The sequence below is a fragment of the Rhyacophila brunnea genome, unplaced genomic scaffold, assembly GCF_057557595.1.
Source record: "Rhyacophila brunnea isolate RB1 unplaced genomic scaffold, BYU_Rbru_1.0 scaffold_15, whole genome shotgun sequence".
NCBI lineage: Eukaryota > Metazoa > Arthropoda > Insecta > Trichoptera > Rhyacophilidae > Rhyacophila > Rhyacophila brunnea.
This window is the reverse complement of record NW_028232806.1, coordinates 14,499,918-14,522,657: the sequence shown is the minus strand read 5'-3', so window position 1 is coordinate 14,522,657 and position 22,740 is coordinate 14,499,918. Positions and strand designations below refer to the sequence as shown.

Sequence of the window (22,740 nt, the reverse complement as noted above, 5' to 3'; positions counted from 1 at the left end):
TCATACGGCAAGCGAGAATGTATCTAAGCATTTGGGCTCAACCGAGGTGACAATATTAATGTGAATCAAAACTTTTGAATTAAAAGAATTAGAAGCTTGAATATGTAAGTTTTATAAGTATATAAAATTAAATTACAATTTGTCATTATACCTATTGAAATCGGGTAGGTATACACCATTGTCTTGTGACCAGAATACCTGAAAAATAAAAGAAAAAACTTTCATTGGTAGTAAACACGTGAATTTGGTTGACACACATTACATTATTACAATATGGATGCAAATTGCAAATATTCATGGTATTACAATAGTATTGTTCTATTCTGATAACGTACGAGTCTGCCTATCGGCCAAAAAAAGCTGCTACTGTTAAATTTAAGTCGAGAGCTTTTTTTATATCTTCGGTCATTTTTTTACCAGTAAGTATTCGTTTTTCGGTTACGGTTGCCTGCTTACCCTAGTGATAACGTCTCGAGAATCTCGTTGATATTTTCTCGAGAAACCGGAAAATTAGTTTATCGAGATTCGAGATTGGCCTTTACTGATTATTTCTTGAGAATTGGGCAAAACAGAGCCAGTTTAATTTTGTTTGAAATTAGCACCTCGAAACGAAAGCGATCAAGGAGTAACCAATACAACTGCGTATACCTTACTCTACTTAACACAATCACTGCGTACCTTTTAATTAATTTTTAATAACCACATTTAAATAACATGCTAATTGTATGATTGTATTAACCGTTTAACGGGGACACGGTAGCCGTGTCGTCTGCGTCCTATGAGTTAATCAACTGTCCTTCAATAGTCTGAGCATGATAGTAACCAACCAATCCTGGTTTAAGGGTAGAAAGCGTGTTATAACCTCTAGCCTGTTTCAATATATATTATTATTATTATAATAAATTTCATAATCGTGTTTAACTATCATATAAATTTATTGCGGAGACATAGCTTTACCTGCACCATCAAATGATTGGAAACCAATGTTCTCAACACTCTTCAGTTACGTGAAACTTCTCAATGGTAATTAATAACGTTGCGTTTGATAGTTTTACGGTTGTTTGTATAATTTTAATTTATTGATAACGATGTTAATATTAATCGGTGTGGTTTGTGGCTGTGAACGGTGGCGGTGGTACGTGACAAACATTTCAAATGTTGTTCTATATAATATCTCTATATATATAAAAATCTCGTGTCACGATGTTTGTGGTTGAACTCCTCCGAAATGGCTCAACCGATTTTTATGATTTTTTTTTATGTATATTTGTTAGGTATGAGAATAGGTCAACAAGTATATTTCATACCGCTAGGTGATTAGGGTATCTCTATCCAGAAAATTTTTCTTTGATTTTTTTGACAATTTTTTTTTTGTATTTTTTTTATTATTTGGCATAAAAAAATACTTATAATCACAAATTTTAATTCTCCTACCCTTACCCTCCCATTTTTAAATCGCGATTTTATTATTTTTGTATGAACAAATTTAACCGTCGTTCGTATTTCAAACAGAACGAAATTATTTATGTTGTTGAATGACAGATGGCGCTACGTCCGAGAAGAATTCAAGAGAAGCGTCGCGTCATTTTGACATTTCATTCGGCATATCACAACGCAGTGCGTGCAAAATTTTGTACGATTTATTTTAATTTATCTATTTTTATGTGCGTGTATTACAGTGCACAATGCCAGCAAGACGCAAGGGGGGCCATTTGGGCCGTCGAACGAATAAAGCAACAAACATGCGAAATAGTAGAGCAGAAAGAACAGACGAACAAATCCAACAAGATAACAAAAATGTGCGTGTAAGCATGTCGCAATTGCGTGCATCTCAATCACAAGAGGCACGAGTTGAACGAAATCAACAACGACAACTGGAACGGAGCCAAGCGCGCCGGTTCGTAGTTAACACACGCAGAGCAAATGACCGACAACGCCAACAAGTACATCGAACATTTACATCCGCTTCGTTCCTTCGTCTCGCATTCGAGTACGAGCTAGATATTGAATATTCCGCTCATCCAAAAGTGCTGATTGGTGCTGTGGACAAAGAATGTCCCCATTGTCAGGCGCCCAAATTCAAACATGAGTCAGCCGGGATGTGTTGCGCATCAGGAAAAGTGCAACTACCAGAAATTGAGATACCACCAGAACCATTGAACGGCTTGCTCATCGGCACGGTTCCAGATTCAAACCTGTTCCTGAAGTTCATTCGCACATTCAATTCATGCTTCCAAATGACTTCGTCTGGAGCAACAGAAATAGTTCACAATACTGCGGCAAATGGTCAACAATTCCATTCTACGTTCAAAATCAAAGGCCAAGTATACCACAAAGTAGGCTCATTGCTGCCAATGCCAAACGAACCACATACATTTTTACAAATCTACTTCATGGGCGCGGCGCGGCGGTGAGGACATCAATCATGTGGATGCACGTTGCGGCTAAAATAGCCTCAATTCGCTTAATGCCAGGCGCATCGTCGGCAAACTGGACGCCCTATTGAATGAGCACAATGATTTATTGAAATTCTTCAAAGCACACATGCACGAATTGAAAAGTGACAATCACGCTGTTGTCATCAATCCTGATAAAACACCAGCTGGAGAGCACGTGCGTCGTTTCAATGCTCCTGTTATTGACGACATTGCTGGAATCATGGTTGGCGAACCGCACATCGACGCGAGAAATCGTGATTCGAAGAAGAAACAATAATCTGGAGTTCATCGCTGACACACACCGTTCATACGACGCTCTCCAATATCCGCTAATTTTCTGGAAGGGACAAGACGGATATTGCATAAACATTAAACAACGAGATCCTGTCACAGGTAATTCATTCATTATGAACATCATTACTCATTTTGAATTGAGAAAATGAAAAGTTGGTGTTTTTTTTGTTTTTATCGGCGGTCATCGTCTACAGCGCTCCATTCCTCTTTCTGTCATAGATCCCATCCTCACACACTTACGATACATTCGTTATTTTTTATTTAACAACCAAAATATTCACTAGAAATAATTTATATGGCAGAACAACGTTTGCCGTGTCAGCTAGTATATTTATAACTTCTTTGTAAGAAAGTTAAGTCGTTGAATAAAAGCTTCACTATATTATTTGAGCCTAATTATAGTATGCGTAGTCTGACAACTTAATTCCCGGAATGGACAAAATATAATACACTCATGAAACTGTACACTACTTAGTAATATTGTTTTCAACCCCCCTTGTGCATATACACACTAATTTAGACAATTTCGTCTATACTGCGCCCTGCGGCAATAAGCTGCGAGTTTTGATGGTGGTGCTTAACTTTAAATGCAATGCGGTAACCTGTTCACAATAAATGAAGATTTTTTTATAGCAAATTGCTTCATATTAATTAACATATTATCATTTTTTTTAATGATCAACCCGTGAAACTAACGTTTGAACCGACTTGAGATGATATTATCTTTTAATAGACATTTAGGAAGACTCCACAGTGATGTGTAGTCTTGTAATAAGGGTAATTACGACTAACTATTAAATTACTTGTAAGTGATTTCGTTAAGCAGATTAATTATGTGTAACAAACTTAATAATAATATTTTTAACACGGTTTTTTATTTACTCGATCAATTATTCTATAATTCGCAACTTATTTTAATCTGAAAATATAGCTTTCGATTCCATATATTCACATTCATTCATAAAACATAACGTACGTAGGGCATTGTAAAGTTTCTTTTATAATATGTTATTACAGTTCATACATAAGAATATGTAAAAAAAAAACCATGAGGGTTATTTTTTCAAATTTATTTTTTTGAATAGGGAAGCTTTTAAATTTTATCGTCACGTAGCGCTAGTGTTTTGTCGAAAAAGGCAGGAAAGTTGTTATCCGGTGTATAATATGCAAAGGTGTTAGCGGGGGAGAAAAGCTTTTGAAAATATTAATAATATATCTGCTCAACACAAATTCTGACAACCATTTTCATATATGTAAGTAATAGCGATAAGATTTTTTTTATGAAATTGTTTTTGAAATGGTAAAGGTAAATAATGAATATTGTTCAGTATAAATAATAAATGTTTCCTTTATACTCCCGATTGACACGCAATATAATAATATATTATTGGTATTATATATATAAGCTGAAATTTGGCTTTTCAATAAGCTATATCCTCGTATAAAACTATGAATAGGTTCGCGAAATAAGTAAATAATTAAAACCTGTCATTATCTACATATTCTATTGTTAATTTAATAACAGCATCTTATTTAATTTTCTATACGGCGATAATATACGGCAGAATAATCCAATGAAAATTAGTTAAGTTATGTAAACAGATTCAAATTAATTCTGATCAAAATGTATGGTAAATAGAGATACATACTAACAATGCATTAAGACATTCAATATTTGAAAATAATTTTCAACTATTTCCTATATACCTAGAAACTTTCATGTGATAATACAATAAAATATTATATAAAAATTATGTGCTTAAAACATGGATTTTTTTTACAATATTCATTCAAAAAATTACAATTATATAGTTATTTCGATCTTAAATCTTCTCCAATTGATTCCTCGCAGTCGTGTTCTAAAATGTATTCACTTTCCGACATAATTAAAGATAAACAGATTATTAGGTAAATAATTACACGATAAAAAGAACTTTTTATATACAACGTTTTTAAATTTTCTGTTGAATCATATTATAAACTTGACTTGACTAGCTTAAACGATCAAAAAAATTTGTACTTGATAGAAATACTGAATAATGAAATGTCATTTCGTATTGATTTTCATAGTAACGCACGTATATTATTATTAATAAATTTAGTTGCTAGGACCCCTTAACAATCAATAATGGTATCGAAATAACTTTTCATACAAAACAGAATTAACTAAAAATGAATTCAATTCTACTTAAAGATGGCTAAAAGTATTTAAAAAATGCATTTGCATCGTGTTCTGATATATTTTAAAAGTTTCAAATGTCTAGCTAGTCGGGAAGTTAGTTAAAAATCGATTGCAAGATATGTAACGGACAAACAACCACCGAACAAATAAGAATACTACTTACGAAACACGTTGTAAAATATTATGTCTTCCGTTATTGTGATCAGGTAGATTACTATAATTATGTGTAATTGCATACCTTGATTCAATTAATAAGATATTATTTGTATATGTATATTGAAATGTATTTAGGTACCTACAGTTATTTCACTGTTTTATCATAGAATCATTAACATATATTCGTTTCTATCTAATTGCAATTAGTTTTAATTGAGTCATAGGCTGACCGATAGATTAAAGAACAATACCATTTATACGGACAACGAAATATATGAGGTTCATGTTCCGCTTGATCTAATATTTTTCTAGGACTTTTTCTAGTAAGTAGGTACGTTTTCAAAGTCATTTAAAATTTTGTGTATTTCAACATGTTTAACTGAGTGACACCTTTCTTTATTTGCAGTGCCGAAAGTGGAGATAGTGGATGAGCGTGGAGTATCCGTGTCAGACAAGTTTTATAAAGAAGGTTCCATCATAGAGCTTCGCTGCGTCATCAGCAAAGTTCCTCAGCCAAGTGGGCAGGTCATTTGGACTCATGCTGGGAGACAGCTCAACTTTGACACCAAGAGAGGAGGAATCAGGTAGGAAATCGTGTTAAAAAGACGCGTATCAATACTCTAATTCAATACGGAAACAAGTCAAAAAACCGTATACATAGTCTTTCAATTTGAAAACCTTGATTGTTTATAAAAATACATTTTTTTTTAAATTAATAAAATTTACAGTCTCATAACGAAACATCTCATATGTCCCCGCCCATTATCTCACTTACTTCAATATAAATCATGATCTAGTATTGAATCACAAATCAATCAAGTATCCGCCTTGCGAGACTTGTAGATCGCTTCTGTATCATCGCAGCATGGTGACGAACAATAACCCATGTGCATCTATTTGCAAATCTGACACCACGTCTATAAGCTATTCACGGGCGTGGCGGGGTCCACATTCAACCAACTCAGGGTCACGTGGAGGTATACATTTCAGTGTTCAACTAAAGTAATTTCCATAAACGGTCATTTGAAAGTATGAATTATTCTAGTTTTTTTTTTAATTCTTTATTATTTGTTGAATTGTAAAATATATAATTCAAAAAAACTTCAAAAACATACGTATTAAAAAATAGATATTATATCTTTCTAAATCGAATGGCATTACTAACACAAAATCTACCATTTTTGATTTGTTTGGCTATTCAACTAGTGTTACTAGGGTATCGGAATAGAAAACAAAACAAATATTTGATCGTGCATGGCAAGCTTTATATTGCTTCAAACATTCAATTTAATGACGTCAGCTGATGATAACGGTTCACGTTATGCATTTTAGCTCAAGTTTGGAATATATATATTGTCTAACGCAGCGTTTCAAAAAGAATAGGGTAACACTGATAGAATAGTTGATATGTATGATATCTTACAAAATATAATTATTGACATGCCAATTTTCAAAATAATTCAAGTGCACCGGTATCCAGATTGAGTAAATCGTAAATATGTGATTGTTAATATTCTACATCACTATTTTAAGCATTCTGTAATTAAGGTATTTCTCTCTAATAATCCATTATTACTTTTACCAGCAAGAATATTGACATTTCACGTTTATATTATTAACTAATCATTTTTACATATTAAAATACTTATCAAATTGTGTTTATTTTTGACTATCGACTTTCGTAATATTAAAACAAGGTATTAATAAAGTGTCCTAATTACTAACTGCCGCCCGGATCGCTCCAAGTTTTAGTTATAACGTACTTGCACTAGCCAATATTTAGCGCGAATCCAGTGGAGACGGGTACTTCCCGTCAAGCGTCGTATTAAAAAAAAATCTAGTAGTAGTATATCTGAGTGGTTTTAAAATTACGTATGATCAATAATAATATAAAGAATGTTATAATTTTGTAAATTATGCTTCCAATAAAATAATTACTTTATTAAAATATTAGCAAGTGCAAGTACGTTATAGCTAAAACTTGGAATGATCCAAACGTCGGTTGGCAATTAGGACACTTAATTGATATCTTGATTTAATACACAATCGCCGATAGTCAAAAATTAACGCAATTTGAAGCATTTCAATATATATACGTGACTAGTTAATTTCGCTTTAATTAGATAGGACATATATGGCTTAATTGGTGAATCACATTGGTAAAATCCAGTAGATATGGGTTCAAGTTCCATCGGGCATCGTATTTTTTAAAACATTATTTGAGTACCTACGTATATATCTGAGGTATTTTTAAATTATATAACATAATATTATTATGTTCAATATAAAAGTGTTATTGGTTGAATAACATAATTAGTTTAACAAATGTAGTGTTTCTATAGTAGGTATACATAAATGCTTAAAAAATTAAACCTATTCTGAGACTTGTAAATTTAACGCTGAAAACGTCGGAACATCTTTTAACACGGATGATTAGTAATTATAAACTATTTGCAAGTCAGTGCACTTGTAAAACTGAAACTTACTTCGTTTTCAATCGATCCATGCTCCGGGCTTGATTAGAAACCAAAACATGGGTATTTATATATAACGCTAAAGTTTCTTACTCTAAAGTGGTTAGCAATTCAAAAGATATATTTGGTAAGCACTGGTCAACAATATTCATAAAATAGCCTGCCCAATGCTCATTTCTATTTCAACCAAGTAAACCTTTCTAGAACGACGGTTGCCATTATTTTGTTGAACGGTGATATAAAAATATAGAATCCTTTTCAAACGAAGACAGTCTGAACTGACGGTAAATAATGCTACGATTACTAAGAAGAAAGTCTTACGTTAGAGGTTTATGATGTCATGATTATCATCTCTTAAAGTTTTGCAGGAAGTATATTATTACGTCAATCAACTTCCGAGAAAGTAATATTAGTGAATATGAAGCTATTACGTACTAAAATATTATGTCATAACATCTGACAGTTGATGGAATACAATAAGTTGACTTTTAGCTTTTGTATAACGTTTAAATTCCTGTTTTGTGTGTGTATATTCTAAAATTTTAATATGACGTTTACCCCTTAAATGCACGATAGCAATGCATTAATGTATAATAATGTATTACTATTCTAATCGATCACATTTTATATTTATTATTATTATAAATTAACAGTGGCACCTGTGAAAAAACTATTTTATTAGCACTTAGAGAACTGCAAGTTGTTCAATGAAATTTTATTCTCACAAAATATAAAGAATCCTACATTTTTTTACTGAAAGGCAAAACCATGCAATTAAAGGTTTTTTAGTATTGCCATTTTGATGTACTGATTTGAAACTATTTTTGTAATATTTGTTTTATAATAATACATTTTTTTTAAATACTTACTATAATAAGACATGATGAACTTTTAATAGTATAGTAATAATGAAACAATAAATTTAACCTTGAACATGCACAGATACGATTTCTTCTAGTGCGCAGGAATTAGGCAAATCGATTATGATTATTGTTCCATTTGCTTTTAATTCTCGGTTGCATTTATGTCGAACTTGTATCATTATTTCCTTTCGCTCGGTCTTACTCCGACTGATGTTTTATTATCTGTCAAACTTATCAAACCAGCTAATAAATGTCGTATACTTATGGTAGGTAGTAGGTAATACAATCAAATAAAGTCCAGAATTATATCGCTTGTACACGTGCATGAATCTACATGCACCAATAGTTCAGCATTCCCTAACGTATCGTCCAAGGAAAAATCAACAGAAAACGTAACAAATGACGACGCCGCATTTCGTGGATTAAAACAATTCGTGATTGGTACGAGTGCAGCTCTACTGAACTGTTCCGGGTAGCAGATGATAAAACTAAGATCGCTTTAGTGGTGGCTGACCTTCGCTAAAGGATAGTATGATAAGAAGAATATATTAATGAGGAATAGAATCCAGTCGGCACGTAATGCATGCTTAAACATCCCATACCTCTTTTTATTTTATTTGAAGCTCCCGATAGATGGGATGCCGTGAGATCTTCTCATAATTTTGGTACGCTAATATCAGACTGAGCAGGCGTTAAGTTATATTTTACAATTCCTAATCTTAATCAAATTTGTACAGAAACAAAAAATACAACTGAACTCAATAGTAGTAAAGTTAAGATAACTCCTAGTCGTAAGACTACCTGAAACCAGTTTCGACCTTAATCCTCAATAGGAGATCAATTAATTGGATGGAAATAATATAGACATAAAGTTACTTACCGTTTTCAAATAGAACGAATATTTTCTATAAAGCCTGAAAACAAATGATATATTTCACTATATTATTTTCGTTATTTATCCATTAACTGTAGCAAAATTTAATCTTATAATAATATAATGAATGTTTAATTTAAAAATATATTGTTTATTACTAACGCTTTGCATTGTATGCTATTATTATACGTCAAACAAAATAGCAAAATACGCGTTGGCGCGTGCCTTTCATTGCCTGATTAAACTGTATTCAGTTATTACTAATTGTAAATTCAGACTAATTATTGCTCTAATAAACGGATGTCAAACAAAATTATTTAATTAATAATTTACAGCATAAATTATACTATTAAAATACCGTGAAATAAAATTATGATATTGTGATCACGTAGTAAAATGAGTATAATCATTTTATCTGATAATTTTATTCTAAGCTACTTAATTTTAGAAATATTAAAGCGCCTAGCTACGTAATTTTATTCAATATTCGTAAATTTTCTAGAACACACTAGTGGCTTTCTAGTATAATAGTTCAAATCTTGAAGTACTATTAGGTATTAAATGATTTTTGTATAATGACAAGTTCAACACGAAATTACGTACAGTACATATTATTAATAAACTTAGCATACTACATACTATAGATATTCTATATTATTTATCCGATCACAAAAAATAATTCCTTGAATTTCTTTAGGTTACCACTATCAAATTTATTTGTTTACCGATTAGCGACGCTGGTTCATTTAGTCACTCTTGATTTATTTTTGATCGTGAAATTTTTTAATCTTTTTCACTAAGTACAATAAAATAATGGTCTGTCTCCTTCTGCAACACTCTTATCGCTATGCCGCCCCCCCCGCCTGATATGATATTATAAAGTGGGTACTTTAAAAAAAATACCAGGTGACAATATTTTTGTCGATGCACTCAATAAAAATATATACCTAAGGGCCTTGTCCGCATTCCGCGTGTCTCGCCGCGATTCGCCTAGAGTGCGTTTGGACACCTCAATGAGGTCACCTGTATGTCGACTGTGCACGACATTCATCACGGAGTGAGTGTATGTGGACGGCTTAATGAGGTCACATATACTTGGAATGCGCGCGAGTCAAAACGCGGTATGTGGACAAGGCCTAACAATACTATCATAATAAAAGTAATATTGGATAACAATTATTAATATTCATAGATAAAAAACGCGTCGTTTTGAATACTAGTATGGTTTGGGAAGTATCTATTTGGATAAAGCCAGTGTATTTTACATAAGTTTATTGATAAGCGTGTGAGCAAAACGTGATTAACGAATTGAATACATCACGCATGAAAGGGGTGCAACGTGGGTGTTATATTTTTGAGATCGCGCAACAAAGACGCCAAACTTTTTTGTGTAAAAATTTACGAATGTCAGAGAAATATTGTATGCGTTATAGGTAGATAAATAGATAAATTAAGACAAATATATAATGTAATGATATTTAAGGCCTACATTACTTAAATTATTACGATAAGCGTATTCCTACATTACGTCGTTGTCTATAACATTCGTAGTATTGTAAAATAGTAACACATTGTTGTGTACCTATGATTTTCATTTCGTAAGGATACTATTTTAATGTCATATGTAGGTACCAAAAATTTAATTCATTAATATTTGGTTTAATATTTTCTATTGCGTCATTTCGTTTGTATGCAATAGCATTAACATGCTATGCAATAATTTTCCACCGCAGAATTTAAGCGTTTTATGAAATGGCATGAAATACCCAATTCCAATCTCCACCAGACGATTCGTATGGCACTAATGAATACCGGGTTCAAGGAAGGAAACTGGTGCTGAGCGTGATTGGGTGAAATACGCTTTCCGAACTTTTCGATTAATGGAAAACCGTTCTGCGATCATAATTGAATTCCTCGTTTGCTGATAGACGTATAATTTGAATAACCACTCGCGGTCGTTGAACAATGAAATTTACTATTATATTATTAGGTACTAGCAAATAGTCGTTGATACAATCCTAATATTATTGTACAACATAACGTAACGTTAAAAAACCTTACATGAAACAATTTTTCCAACCGATAAGCTATAGAAAAACGTCAAAATACAATACTTTGGTTCGAAAATCATAATAATTAATTGGTCAATTTCAAACATTAATACTAATGTTACATTCAGGTTAGAATCTTGGGTCTGGCAATTACACATTGTTTTTCAATATGTGTTTGGAGTTAAAGGATGGACTTAATAGGTTGAGCAAGTGGCTAATATCCATATCTCATAAAAACAATAATCTGTTAATATAAACCTCGATCCATAATTAGGATCGGATATTATCAAAAAAAAACATACCTAAGGATCCATGCATTATCTAAAATAAATGTCAAGCTTAATGAATTTCGGAGCTAAGTCTAAATAATGTGTAGACTGTGTAGACATATTAACAATGTATGGACAATATTATAAAATGAATTAAAATTGGCTGGCGTTATAGAATTTATTGTAAGTTATGCTTAAAGAAACCTTCTCTATGTATATTACAAGATTATATGGACCTCCATAGACTGGAGGTTTATAAATTTTTTTTGATTTTACAAGAAATAGGTATTAGCCACTTGCTCAACATATTAGGTACATACTCTGACTTCAAACACACATTAAAAAATAATGGGTGTATTTGCCAAACCCAGGATTCAAACCTGGGACCCACGACAATATAAACCGACGATAGTTATGCAGAATGTAGCCAGTCTACAATAATGTCGAGCTGAGATAATGGCACTTTAGAAACAACATGATGATCAAAAATATATGTAAAATGCAAAATGTAAAATTGTAAATAGTATTTTATTTCAAGAATATTTTTTTTGCGGTTTGGCTATTTTCAGCAGAACGTAGAAAAAACCTTCTCCCATCTAATCTATATCATATCTCATTTTTTATTTTTTGTGGACTGGTTACTTTCTGCATAACTATGTCCAACTATAAATAAATGAAATAATGACATATGTGCGACCTCTTAAAACATAATGTAAAGTAAACATAGACCGATTCAGCTGGGTGTTAGCATGCCATATAAAAGTCAAATGTAAAGAATTTATAGCATTATGGAAAGCTAAGATGAAAATAATTTAAAATAAGAATTATAACATTTTCGTTAATTTCAGCTTTATTTATTCAAGTGTATGGTAATTATTGTGATAAATTTGTGTAAGTACAGTAAATATGTATTTTATTCATTATGCGCCTGAATAATACCTTCAAAAGTATCCTCCCATTATGTCTTAAGCGTAAATATTTCAAGCAATGTGTGCTATCAATGCTCACGTATCCATGTAAAACATGGACTCTTAATGTAAGAGAAATCCAAAAATTACGAGTGACGCAACGTGACATAGAAATATGCATGTTAGGCATAACGCGTATCACAAAATGGATAACGAAGCAAACAAGAGTCAGCGATGTGATAGAGGTCGCCAAGCAGGATAAATGTGCAATGGGCTAAACATCTAGTAATATATATAGACAGGAAATTTAACTAACGCTATCATTATAATTTATACTACTATAACATTGTAAAGTTAGTCGCATCTGAACAATCGAACTATAAACATCTATCAAAATCAGTTATGTATAATTAATTAATTCTGACACGTGTGAAAACTAAAATGTAGTCCATAAAACAACTACAAAATGGTGACTCACTGAAAGTGGATCCTAAAAATTGGTGACCCTTTCAATGAACTAACAGCCTTCACATAATTAATTTCATAAACAAGTAAGTAATAAAATCAAATTCTAAATTTCAAAAATAAATGAAAGGCCTACCGAAGTAAATTTTTATTTCATTCATTCTCTTTAGGATGTTTATTTAATATACCTATCATTATCATTAGGTCATGTCTTCAAATATTTTGATCTATTTGTTTTACTAATATTGTTGGATTGCATTTAATTTTTTAAATTGTGTACACCGCTACTCGTCGGCTTTACTAGGTTTCATTTTTCCGCTTGTCAGATTGTAAAATTAACAAGCGACCAATGATTGGTGCGGTAGACCGTATTATCAAAGGGCCTTTGTTAAATGCCATATCTAGGAGCCTTTAGAGTATTAGTTTTAATAATATTAATATTTTCATTATTTAGATATACTTTTACTCTCCTTTAACCGGTCTGTGCTTTTACTGAATTTATTCGAAAATTATTAACTTAAAACTACATTAAATTTCAAATTATATTATTGTTAAGTTTATAGGATAAGATAAATCTCTGTTTATTGAATAATAAAATTAGTCTCAACTAGGCCACAAGTTACTAAAGAAAATTAGTTTAATGGATGCTTCACTATAACATATTTTTAAATAATCTGCAATTATAACATGTAAACAACGCAGTTATTATTCATTTAAAAAAGTTGATATTTTATGTCATGCATGAATATATTATTATATTACACAAAAACCTAAGAAACAATTTTTTTAAATTATAAATAACCATTTCCATGCTTTTTGGTACAAGGTGGTTGTTATTAATTTTGAACAATAACAAACACCCAAAGAAAAACACCTTTGAGAAAATCACATAAATATATTGTGTCCTCCGCGGGATCGAACTCAAAGCTCCCGGATGGAAAACCAGCGCCTTACGCACTGCACCACGAGAGCCGCTCCTTAAAAACATTTATATAAGACGAATAATTAATTATGGTGTACACTTTTTTTTGAAATACATTATATAGCCTAATATTGTCAATGTTTTGAGGGCGCGAAGACTAAGATGAGCCGGTCACGTTGGTTGTGATGCGATGGATCTAGAGCTCTCTATAAAGTTTACGAAGGAGCCTCTGTATCTCAATCGGCTGATATGTTGCCCCCGGGTGAGATGGGTGGATAACGTCAAGAGGAACACATTGAGGCTAATTGTAACCGGCTGGAGAGAGAGAGCTTAGGATGGATATAGATTCCTGGTTGATGGTTGTACAGTCGGCCACGAATACGAATTATCTGTAGCGACAGCTTGAGTAACGTTTTGTTAACGTTACTATCAATCTCAAACCATCACTTCGTCGATCTAGATTTCGAAATAATGAAACTTAAATAATTTTACATTAGCACGTTCCATCGTTTTCTATATATAGTGAATGAAAAATAGGGGCTCTGACAGGAGGCTGGGGTGTGGGCTGATAATGTTGCCAGGAGATGGAGCCCAACTAGTATAATTTAAAGTAAGTACCTACATAATTCTTACAAAAAACCTAAAAGGTAGCATAGCAATAATTAACAGTACTTGGATTTCTATCCACCAGTTTGCATAATATACCAATCCACGTAATCAGAAACTATATTTTTGTAGAAAAAACTACATTACGGATTAAATTATTATATAATAATATTTCATTGACCTATTTATTTCCATTGAAGTTCACATCATAAACTATTTCACTCCATCAGTTTGATAGAAAACTTTCTGCAATAATAATTATATTCTGTGGCGATAGTTTTGCGAGCTTTACCGGTATAGTAAATAGTAGAAAGTAGTGATTGTAACCCGGGAAAGAAATTGTAAGTCCGGGATTGATGAAAATGTAATAAGTCTAGTCCATTTTCTTTCTGGTTTTTTTATATGATTAGTAATTGACGTGTTTTATTGTGGTTTACAAGGTTAATAGTTTATTTTTATTAATAATTATTTATAGCATTTTATTCTAATGTCACAATCATTGTTTCACGAACTCACGTACATAATTTTACTAAAAATTACTATTTTCATTCACTAATTAATTTAAATTTTATACATTTACGATGGCTGAAAAAGATTACATTATATTATTATGATATATATTTTTTTAAATATTAAAAAAGTGACTTAAAAATATGATAACTTGAATGGAATTTTATAAGAAATTATCAGATGTTAGTATATTTTTATACTGTTTTATGAGAAACTACTTACTTTTAATTAAATTTCCAAATTATATTTCGTTACATAACAAAGAGGTCACTTTAATTAATAATTTATAGATGATTATTATAAATTTACATTCTATTATTTATCATTAAAGTAAAATTAGGTAAATTTTTTATTCTTTGTATTTTATTAATTTTGTATTCACATTACGCATTATCTATGTAAAAAATATTAAAATAATAATATTTTATTAAATTTTTATAATATATTGACAATTTTTTTCTAAATGGAAGAAACCAATACTATTCTCTATTAAGTTATAGAAACTAAGTACCTACTATATTAATTGCTGTTAATATTTTGTCTGAGGTTATATCATTAATAATTAAAGACAATAATTGCAACTAGAAAGTTAAGGACTAATTTCCATTATTTGTATTGAGCAATGAGCAAATTATTTATGTAATATACAAAAAAATTACTAATTATGATGACGGTTTACTAGAAAGAGTAATAATTTATTTACAAGTAAGATGTACATATTATCATCTTCGACATCTAACCACGAACCATCGAATCACGCAAACTCCAGGTTATAGTGATAATGACAATCTGTTAGATAAATTTATACCGGTCAAGTTATGGAGAAACTGCAATCTCATTAAAAACCAGCTTGGCGATTCTTACATATATCACTTAACATCCAAAAAGAACTAAATATAATAAAAATATCACATTCATCACATTACGTATTCAGGCAGTTAATTATTACAATAAATTAACCATCTAAACTGTTAAATCTATCATTTAACTGCCCCTTTCTTGGCTGTGCTAACTTTTAGAGCGAGATAGAGTACGTTAATTACATACTGAGAATAGAGATGCGAGATGCAACTGTTTTGAAAAATAATTACGCCAGGACCACCGCCTTAATTTATAGATCCCCGCGAGCTGTCAAATATTGAGTGATTAGTAGTAACATAATATTTGTTTTACGACATGTTGTAGTCGCGATGATATGACGAAAAAAATTCTGGGTGTATATGTTCGGGTGGATACGCCAGCACGAGCATACTCAAATTTGACTGACATGTTTACGAATTTATCAATTATTGAATATAACCGTCGATAGCCGCCGATAACCGCATTGTGTATGGAATGGTTTTCGTGTTTATTTGTACCAATAAAAATAACGTAAACGTGCTGATTGTGAAGAAAGAACTCAAGATACCCTCTACAAAAAAAAACCACCGGAAAGGGCAATAGGAAGCCGCTTCAGTGAAAAGTTCCTGGAATATAACGATGATATACGTTCTGGCTAGGGAATATTATTATAACAAATTAAATGAAAATTAGAAGAATTAAGAAATTATTTCACAATTTTCAGTACAGAAATGCCTTCGTCAAAGTAATCAGAATGATTCTGGTATGGCATACAAAGAATAAAAAAGGTATTATTTTAGATAAAAATTATATGAAAGTCTTTATCAGTCTCGGAATTTTAAGATCGTTACGTTGAGAGCAATGCCGGGATTTAAGAATCAGGTACTTATTTCAAACAGCAGTGACTACATGCACCAAAGTTTTGTGCTAGTTACGTCGCTTGTGTAAATTTTTATCTTAAATAATATAAAATGGAGTTTGCAGGTTTTAAAACTCGGGTCGCACCTCATTACGTCGGTAGTTTCTACCTGACTACACTTTACGTCTAACCCCACTGTTTGTTAAAATGTTATTTGAAAATATTATAAACTTATTTATTACAATGTGTTATAATATATATCACAAAGGCAAAAACTCCGTACCCAGGTGGCTCTCGTGGTGCAGTGGGTAAGGCGTTGGCCTTCCACCCGAGAGTTCTGGGTTCGATTCCCGGTCATGACAAAAATATTTATGTATTTTTCTCAAAGCCTGGGTGTTTGTGATTGTTCAAAATTACTAACAACCACCTTGTACGAAAAAACAAGGACATGGTTATTAATAATTCTAAAAAAAAAAAACTCCGTACCTATAAGGCGATTATTTAAAACCTACCTAATTACCTAATAACGTATGTAAATTATATCCTTGTTATAATTATGTATTATACTCTATGGATAGGTGTTGCGACATTGATCGTACGTATTATAAACCGATTGTAGTCTTACGTATAAACTAACACCACCAAAGGTTAAGCCCAGGTAGGCTCTACTGAATTTGAAGTAACTCACGCATACAAAACCTACTTAAATCCCGATTTGGTAAAATAAATATCTGGCAACGCTGATAGAGATTGAAGGTTGTATTTTTTTTTAAATTTTAGCTCCTCCTCACCTTTTATCAAAATATTAATTATATTTTTTTAAAAATGTGAATTAAGGCTAATCATTTTACGAGGGCAGTGACTGTCATGGCGACGAATGAATTAAAAGCAAGATAAATACGCGCGCAGCTTAAAACGAACGTTTGAGAATTATACTCAAATGTAATGGCACAACTCATTCGTCTTGTCGGATCCCGTAGCCATTCGTCAGAATCTTGCATATTTCATGCGACGAAATGATGATTCTCATATTTATTATTCTCTCCTTTTCTTTCCTCTCACTTTATTTAACAGCGGGCACAACACATATCTGCAAAAATACACACCCCGCCGCATTATATTTTAGACTCTACTGTGTTTAAAGATTCCGTTGATATTTGACATTTTTTTTAAATTAAATTTAAGAGTAGCCTTCCAAAAAGGACTGAATACAACGTAACATGTGTATCTTGTAATAGAGCCAGATAATTCGAGATGTTCATTTTATTACTACGTTTTTATTAGTTCGTATTCTTGTTTGTCCAGTACAATTTTTTTCTTGTTTGTCCAAAATTTGTATTGGACGACTTCCCGACTAGTTAGACATTTGAAACTTTTGGAAAATATCAGAACACGGTGACAATGTATTCTTTTAATACTGTTAGCCATCTTTAACTCATTCGCTGCTGAGTAGATAATGATTTTTTAATTAGCAAACTTTAAAATGCACGTTAATTACATATATCGGCCGCCTGGTCATTACGCGCATGTGCGTCTTCAGCGTCCAAAGTATTAAGCAGAATTAAATTCATTTTCAGTTAATCTGTTTTGTAAGAAGAGTTATTTCGGAAAAAAATCGTAAAAAGTAAAACACTATTATTGGTTTCTAAGAGGGTCCTAGCAATTAAATTATTGATATATACGTGCGTTACTATGGAAATCAATATGAAATGTCAAAATGACATTTCAGTACTTATTCTATATTTATTCAGTATTTCTATCAAGTACAAAAAAAAGTATTTATTAATACATAGAAATGTCAAGTTTATATGATTCAACAGAAAATTTAAAAACGTGTTACATAAAAAGTTCTTTTTATCTTGTAATTATTTTTATTTAGGTACTATTATTATTAAGGTCAACTAACAGAAGTATGCAGCGGCAGATGATACAATCGATTTGCCAGGTTTAAAGATAGCCTTAAAAGTGAAAATTAGTCATACAATTATAAAATTATACCAAGATATTCTAAGATATTTAAGATATTCTATATCTAATGCGAGTATAAAATATTATCCGAAACATAACAAAACCCCTGCAACTAACAACAAAGATGCCTATAACATAACTATTTAAACATATACGTAATTGTGCACATAAAATATAAACCACTAATTAAAGCCGGCGCCCGTGGGAGATCCGTATGCAAAATATGAGGATCGCATTTTGACTTTTAATATAGGTTCTGGAGATCACAAGGATTGATAATATTGATTTTAGTATGTACATTTTTAAATAAAATTTCAATAAAAGCTTTTAGCATCGATCAATAATTAAAAACAAAGTATTTTACTTGTATAATGCCAATAGCATGGCATACCCACTATGGTTGATCGGTTGCGCCCTAATAGTAGTCCCCCCCTGTCGTAGATCCAGGGTTTGAATACCGGATCTGGAAAATTCACATATTGTCTTTCAATATGTATTTGGAGCCAAAGTATAGATCTAATAGGTTGGACAATTAGCTAACATTTATTTTCCGTCATAAAAAAATATTAATACAACCTCCACTGCGGTTCATTCCTTTAAAAAATGATAGAAAGGCGTAACCCCAATCAATCAAAGTATTTATTTCACAATTTCTATAACAAGATAATACAATATAATATTATGGTTGTTCGTATTATGTATACTAAATAATAGATCTTCTAGTGTCGTGCACGAATCATTTAAACATGCTAAATCTGTAAAAATGTACTGAAAATAGCATTTCTCCACTATGTTACAAATCAGAAATTAAATCTAAACATCTACCTAGATACCTATTTAGTTTTTAATTAAAAAAATATAATATAAATTTTCATTACTTTATATATTTTGTAATACTCTCCCAGTTGGAATCATCAAAGATCCAGCTTACACTTACACATTTTTTTTTAAATTAATGATACTTGCTCAAATCTGGCATGAATGATTAAGAATGAGCGGATAGAATCTTTTTGTGAAATGATCTTTACATTATTTAGAATTCAACACGAAATAAAAAATGTACTTCAAAAGCTTACTTAGGCTTACCATATTTTATGAACGCTTTTATAAAAGCTATTTTTCTTTAAAAACAATGCATTTTAATATTTCCCGTATATTTGCATAAAAAATTCAATGTGCTTGAATTTTATTATGAAACATGTAATTTACAAAGGTGCTTATTAATAAAACGTGCCGATTTATACATGGATAAAATCTACGTGAAGCGCTTTTGGGCGAATCACTACATATTTGTTATTAGTCACGGAAAGAATAAATTGAAAAAAATAAATTATACAAAATTACCCACCACATAACAGAGGATATAACTCCACCTGATTAAACCTTGTGTTTAAGTTAACAACTTGTAATAGTCTGGTCTACAAATATATAGTGACATCTAATAAATGGTTTGAGAAACAAATAGTAAATGAACACAGCATAATATCTTATATTTACAATAGCCAAAAAAGATAATTTAGTTTTGATTGTAGGGCTTATTTTTACAACAAGATGACAGCCAAATTTTTTATTTTTATTATTTATTATCGTCTGATTTTCTTGATTTTCAGTTTACACATGTATTTTATGGCGTTAAATACTAATTTGAGATTAAAAATAATGTTTTGTAATATTGAAAGTTTAAATTATCAATATGCTGAAAAAAATATCAATGTTTTCTAATTGTCATCTTATTAGGTTGCTTTTTTAATTGCTTTATAGCTGTATTGACAATGGAGGTTTATCGTATTATTACAATTTTTACAAGGGGGTATCTAAACTTATTAGTGTTTTTGGCTTCCGTGTACCTAAAATCAGTATTACTGGGTCTACATAAATTAATTGAAAATGTCCTATTAAAACAGACAAAACTGATTTGAATCATAATTAAATTGTGTAGAATACGTATTGCACACTAAGTTTTATTTTAATTCATTCAAATTGCTTAATACAATAATGGATGTCAAACTTCAGATATATGTTTATATTATGTTCTAATTTTGTCTAGCATAGCATGGTTAGCATAATTTACTTTAACTCTATACTATAATAATGAATAGATGGAATAGAATACTTCATTGCAACGGTAACACAAACATAAAAGTTAATTTAGACTGTAACGACAAAGCATTTAGTTATATCTCATTTGTAATCCCGAAGTGCAAACGTTCGAGTTGATTGTCAGAGTCTAGTACATCCCTAATGCAGTTTACGCAATGGTTACCTTCCTCTGCGGATTCTATTTGATTGCAGCTAAAACTAGAATAGCAATATATTCACTAGGGATTGTAATACCGGCTTTACCGGTAATTTTTATATTAAACCCGGTATTTTTATCATTTTTCCACTCGCGATTTATTAATATTCCGATATTAGATATATTATCTACACGGTTTTACAATAAAAACTATATCATTAATATTCAATATAAAATCAGTCTCCTAATTATTTTTATTAACTGTTCTATATTTTGATAAAACTCAATATATTTGAGTAATTCAAATTATTTTGGTTATGAATATTCAACAACGTATTCCAATAATAATTATCTTGATATTCATAATATCTTATACTAAAACGACTGAACTTATTTTTTCTGAATGGTTTTATTATTTTAATCTTTAATGACAACTTATTTCGCGCCACTTTCCTTAGTACATAACCGCATCCGACAGTTACGTGTAAATTGTAAGTATTATAATATTTCGCCGTAGCACAGTTAACCGTGAGCTGTCTTACCAAAACGAGATAGCCATGTAGCATTGTGATAAAAAAAATGTGTTATTCGTGTAGCATTGCAGACAGTAATGTTCCAATTTTCTCATATTCAATTCTTCTTCTTATTGTGCCATCCCCTAACGGAGGTCGGCCACCATCAAGGCGATCTTATCTTTGTCGTCTGCTACCCGGAACAGTTCAGTGGAGCTGCACTCGTACCAATCACGGAGGTTCTTAAGCCACGAAATGCGGCGCGATCTTTCCTCAAATGACAAGTTGGGAAATGCTGTATTTCTGTCCTCTCATATTGTGACCGAGGTACTGTAGTTTCCTTGTTTTGATACTACGTAGAACTTCTCGGTCTCAATATTCTTATATTATTATTATAATAGGTATTCAATGAGAACATTAATTTGATATTTATTTTAAATTAATTTGATCAAATATCTGATAAAAATACTGTCATTATTATTAAATATTTGATTGGTATGACTCAGTGGCGAATGGTGGAGACAGGCTGTTAAGATCCAAAATGAAAAGTGCACTCCAATATTTGTCAATCACACTTATTTGTTTTCATTAAACTAAGAATACAAATTGCAGATGTTGCCGGTTAGTTTTTAAAATTTAATTAAAACCTGCCTAATCCAAACCATTATAGCAGAGGTAGGCTGTGAAGATCCTACAAAACTATCGTACACGTTGTTAGTCATATTAACTGTTTTCATTTTATTAGGAATACAAATTTCAGATGGTGTTGGTTAGTTTTTTTACTTCATTTCCTCTGCCTAAATCAAACCATAATAGATAAAAAACACTCTTTTATATATAATATATTTGTTGACTATTATCTATTATGGCTAGGTTAACACAGGGCAAATAATTTTTTTTTTAATTAACCAACACTCTGCAATTTACAGTTTTAGTTCAATGAAATTAAATACGGATAATTATCAAAGTTTAGTCTGCACTATTTACGTCAGATCTTAACAGCTTACATCCACCCTTTGACAATGGTACGACTTGATACTTACGTGCACCTAACAGAATTTTATATAAAATATATAAAATCTGATTGTATATCTAATCTACTTACTAACCTACGTTTTTTCTTCAGTATTTTCCTTACATCCCTGTGGTTTTTATTACGTATTTTTAAGTGTTATAATATGTTGACATGAATTTGACCTTAATACAATACGGCCATATATTTTCGAAAAGATACCTCACGATTAAGTATAATACGGCCAACTGCATACCTATATAGAATTTTCCGGACACAACTTTGAACCAATCATTGTTGA

The 22,740-nt window shown here is 31.2% G+C and overlaps 1 protein-coding gene across 1 annotated transcript in view; it reads left to right on the top strand.

Annotated features, from left to right (window-relative positions):
• The window catches only part of LOC147074942 (lachesin-like), a 187,487-nt gene that overhangs the window by 137,173 nt on the left and 27,574 nt on the right, over positions 1 to 22,740 (top strand). Inside the window, exon 4 of the mRNA XM_085943277.1 lies at positions 5,477 to 5,654. Coding sequence (XP_085799403.1) covers positions 5,477 to 5,654 — 178 coding nt within the window. The remainder of the gene's footprint in view (positions 1 to 5,476; positions 5,655 to 22,740) is intronic.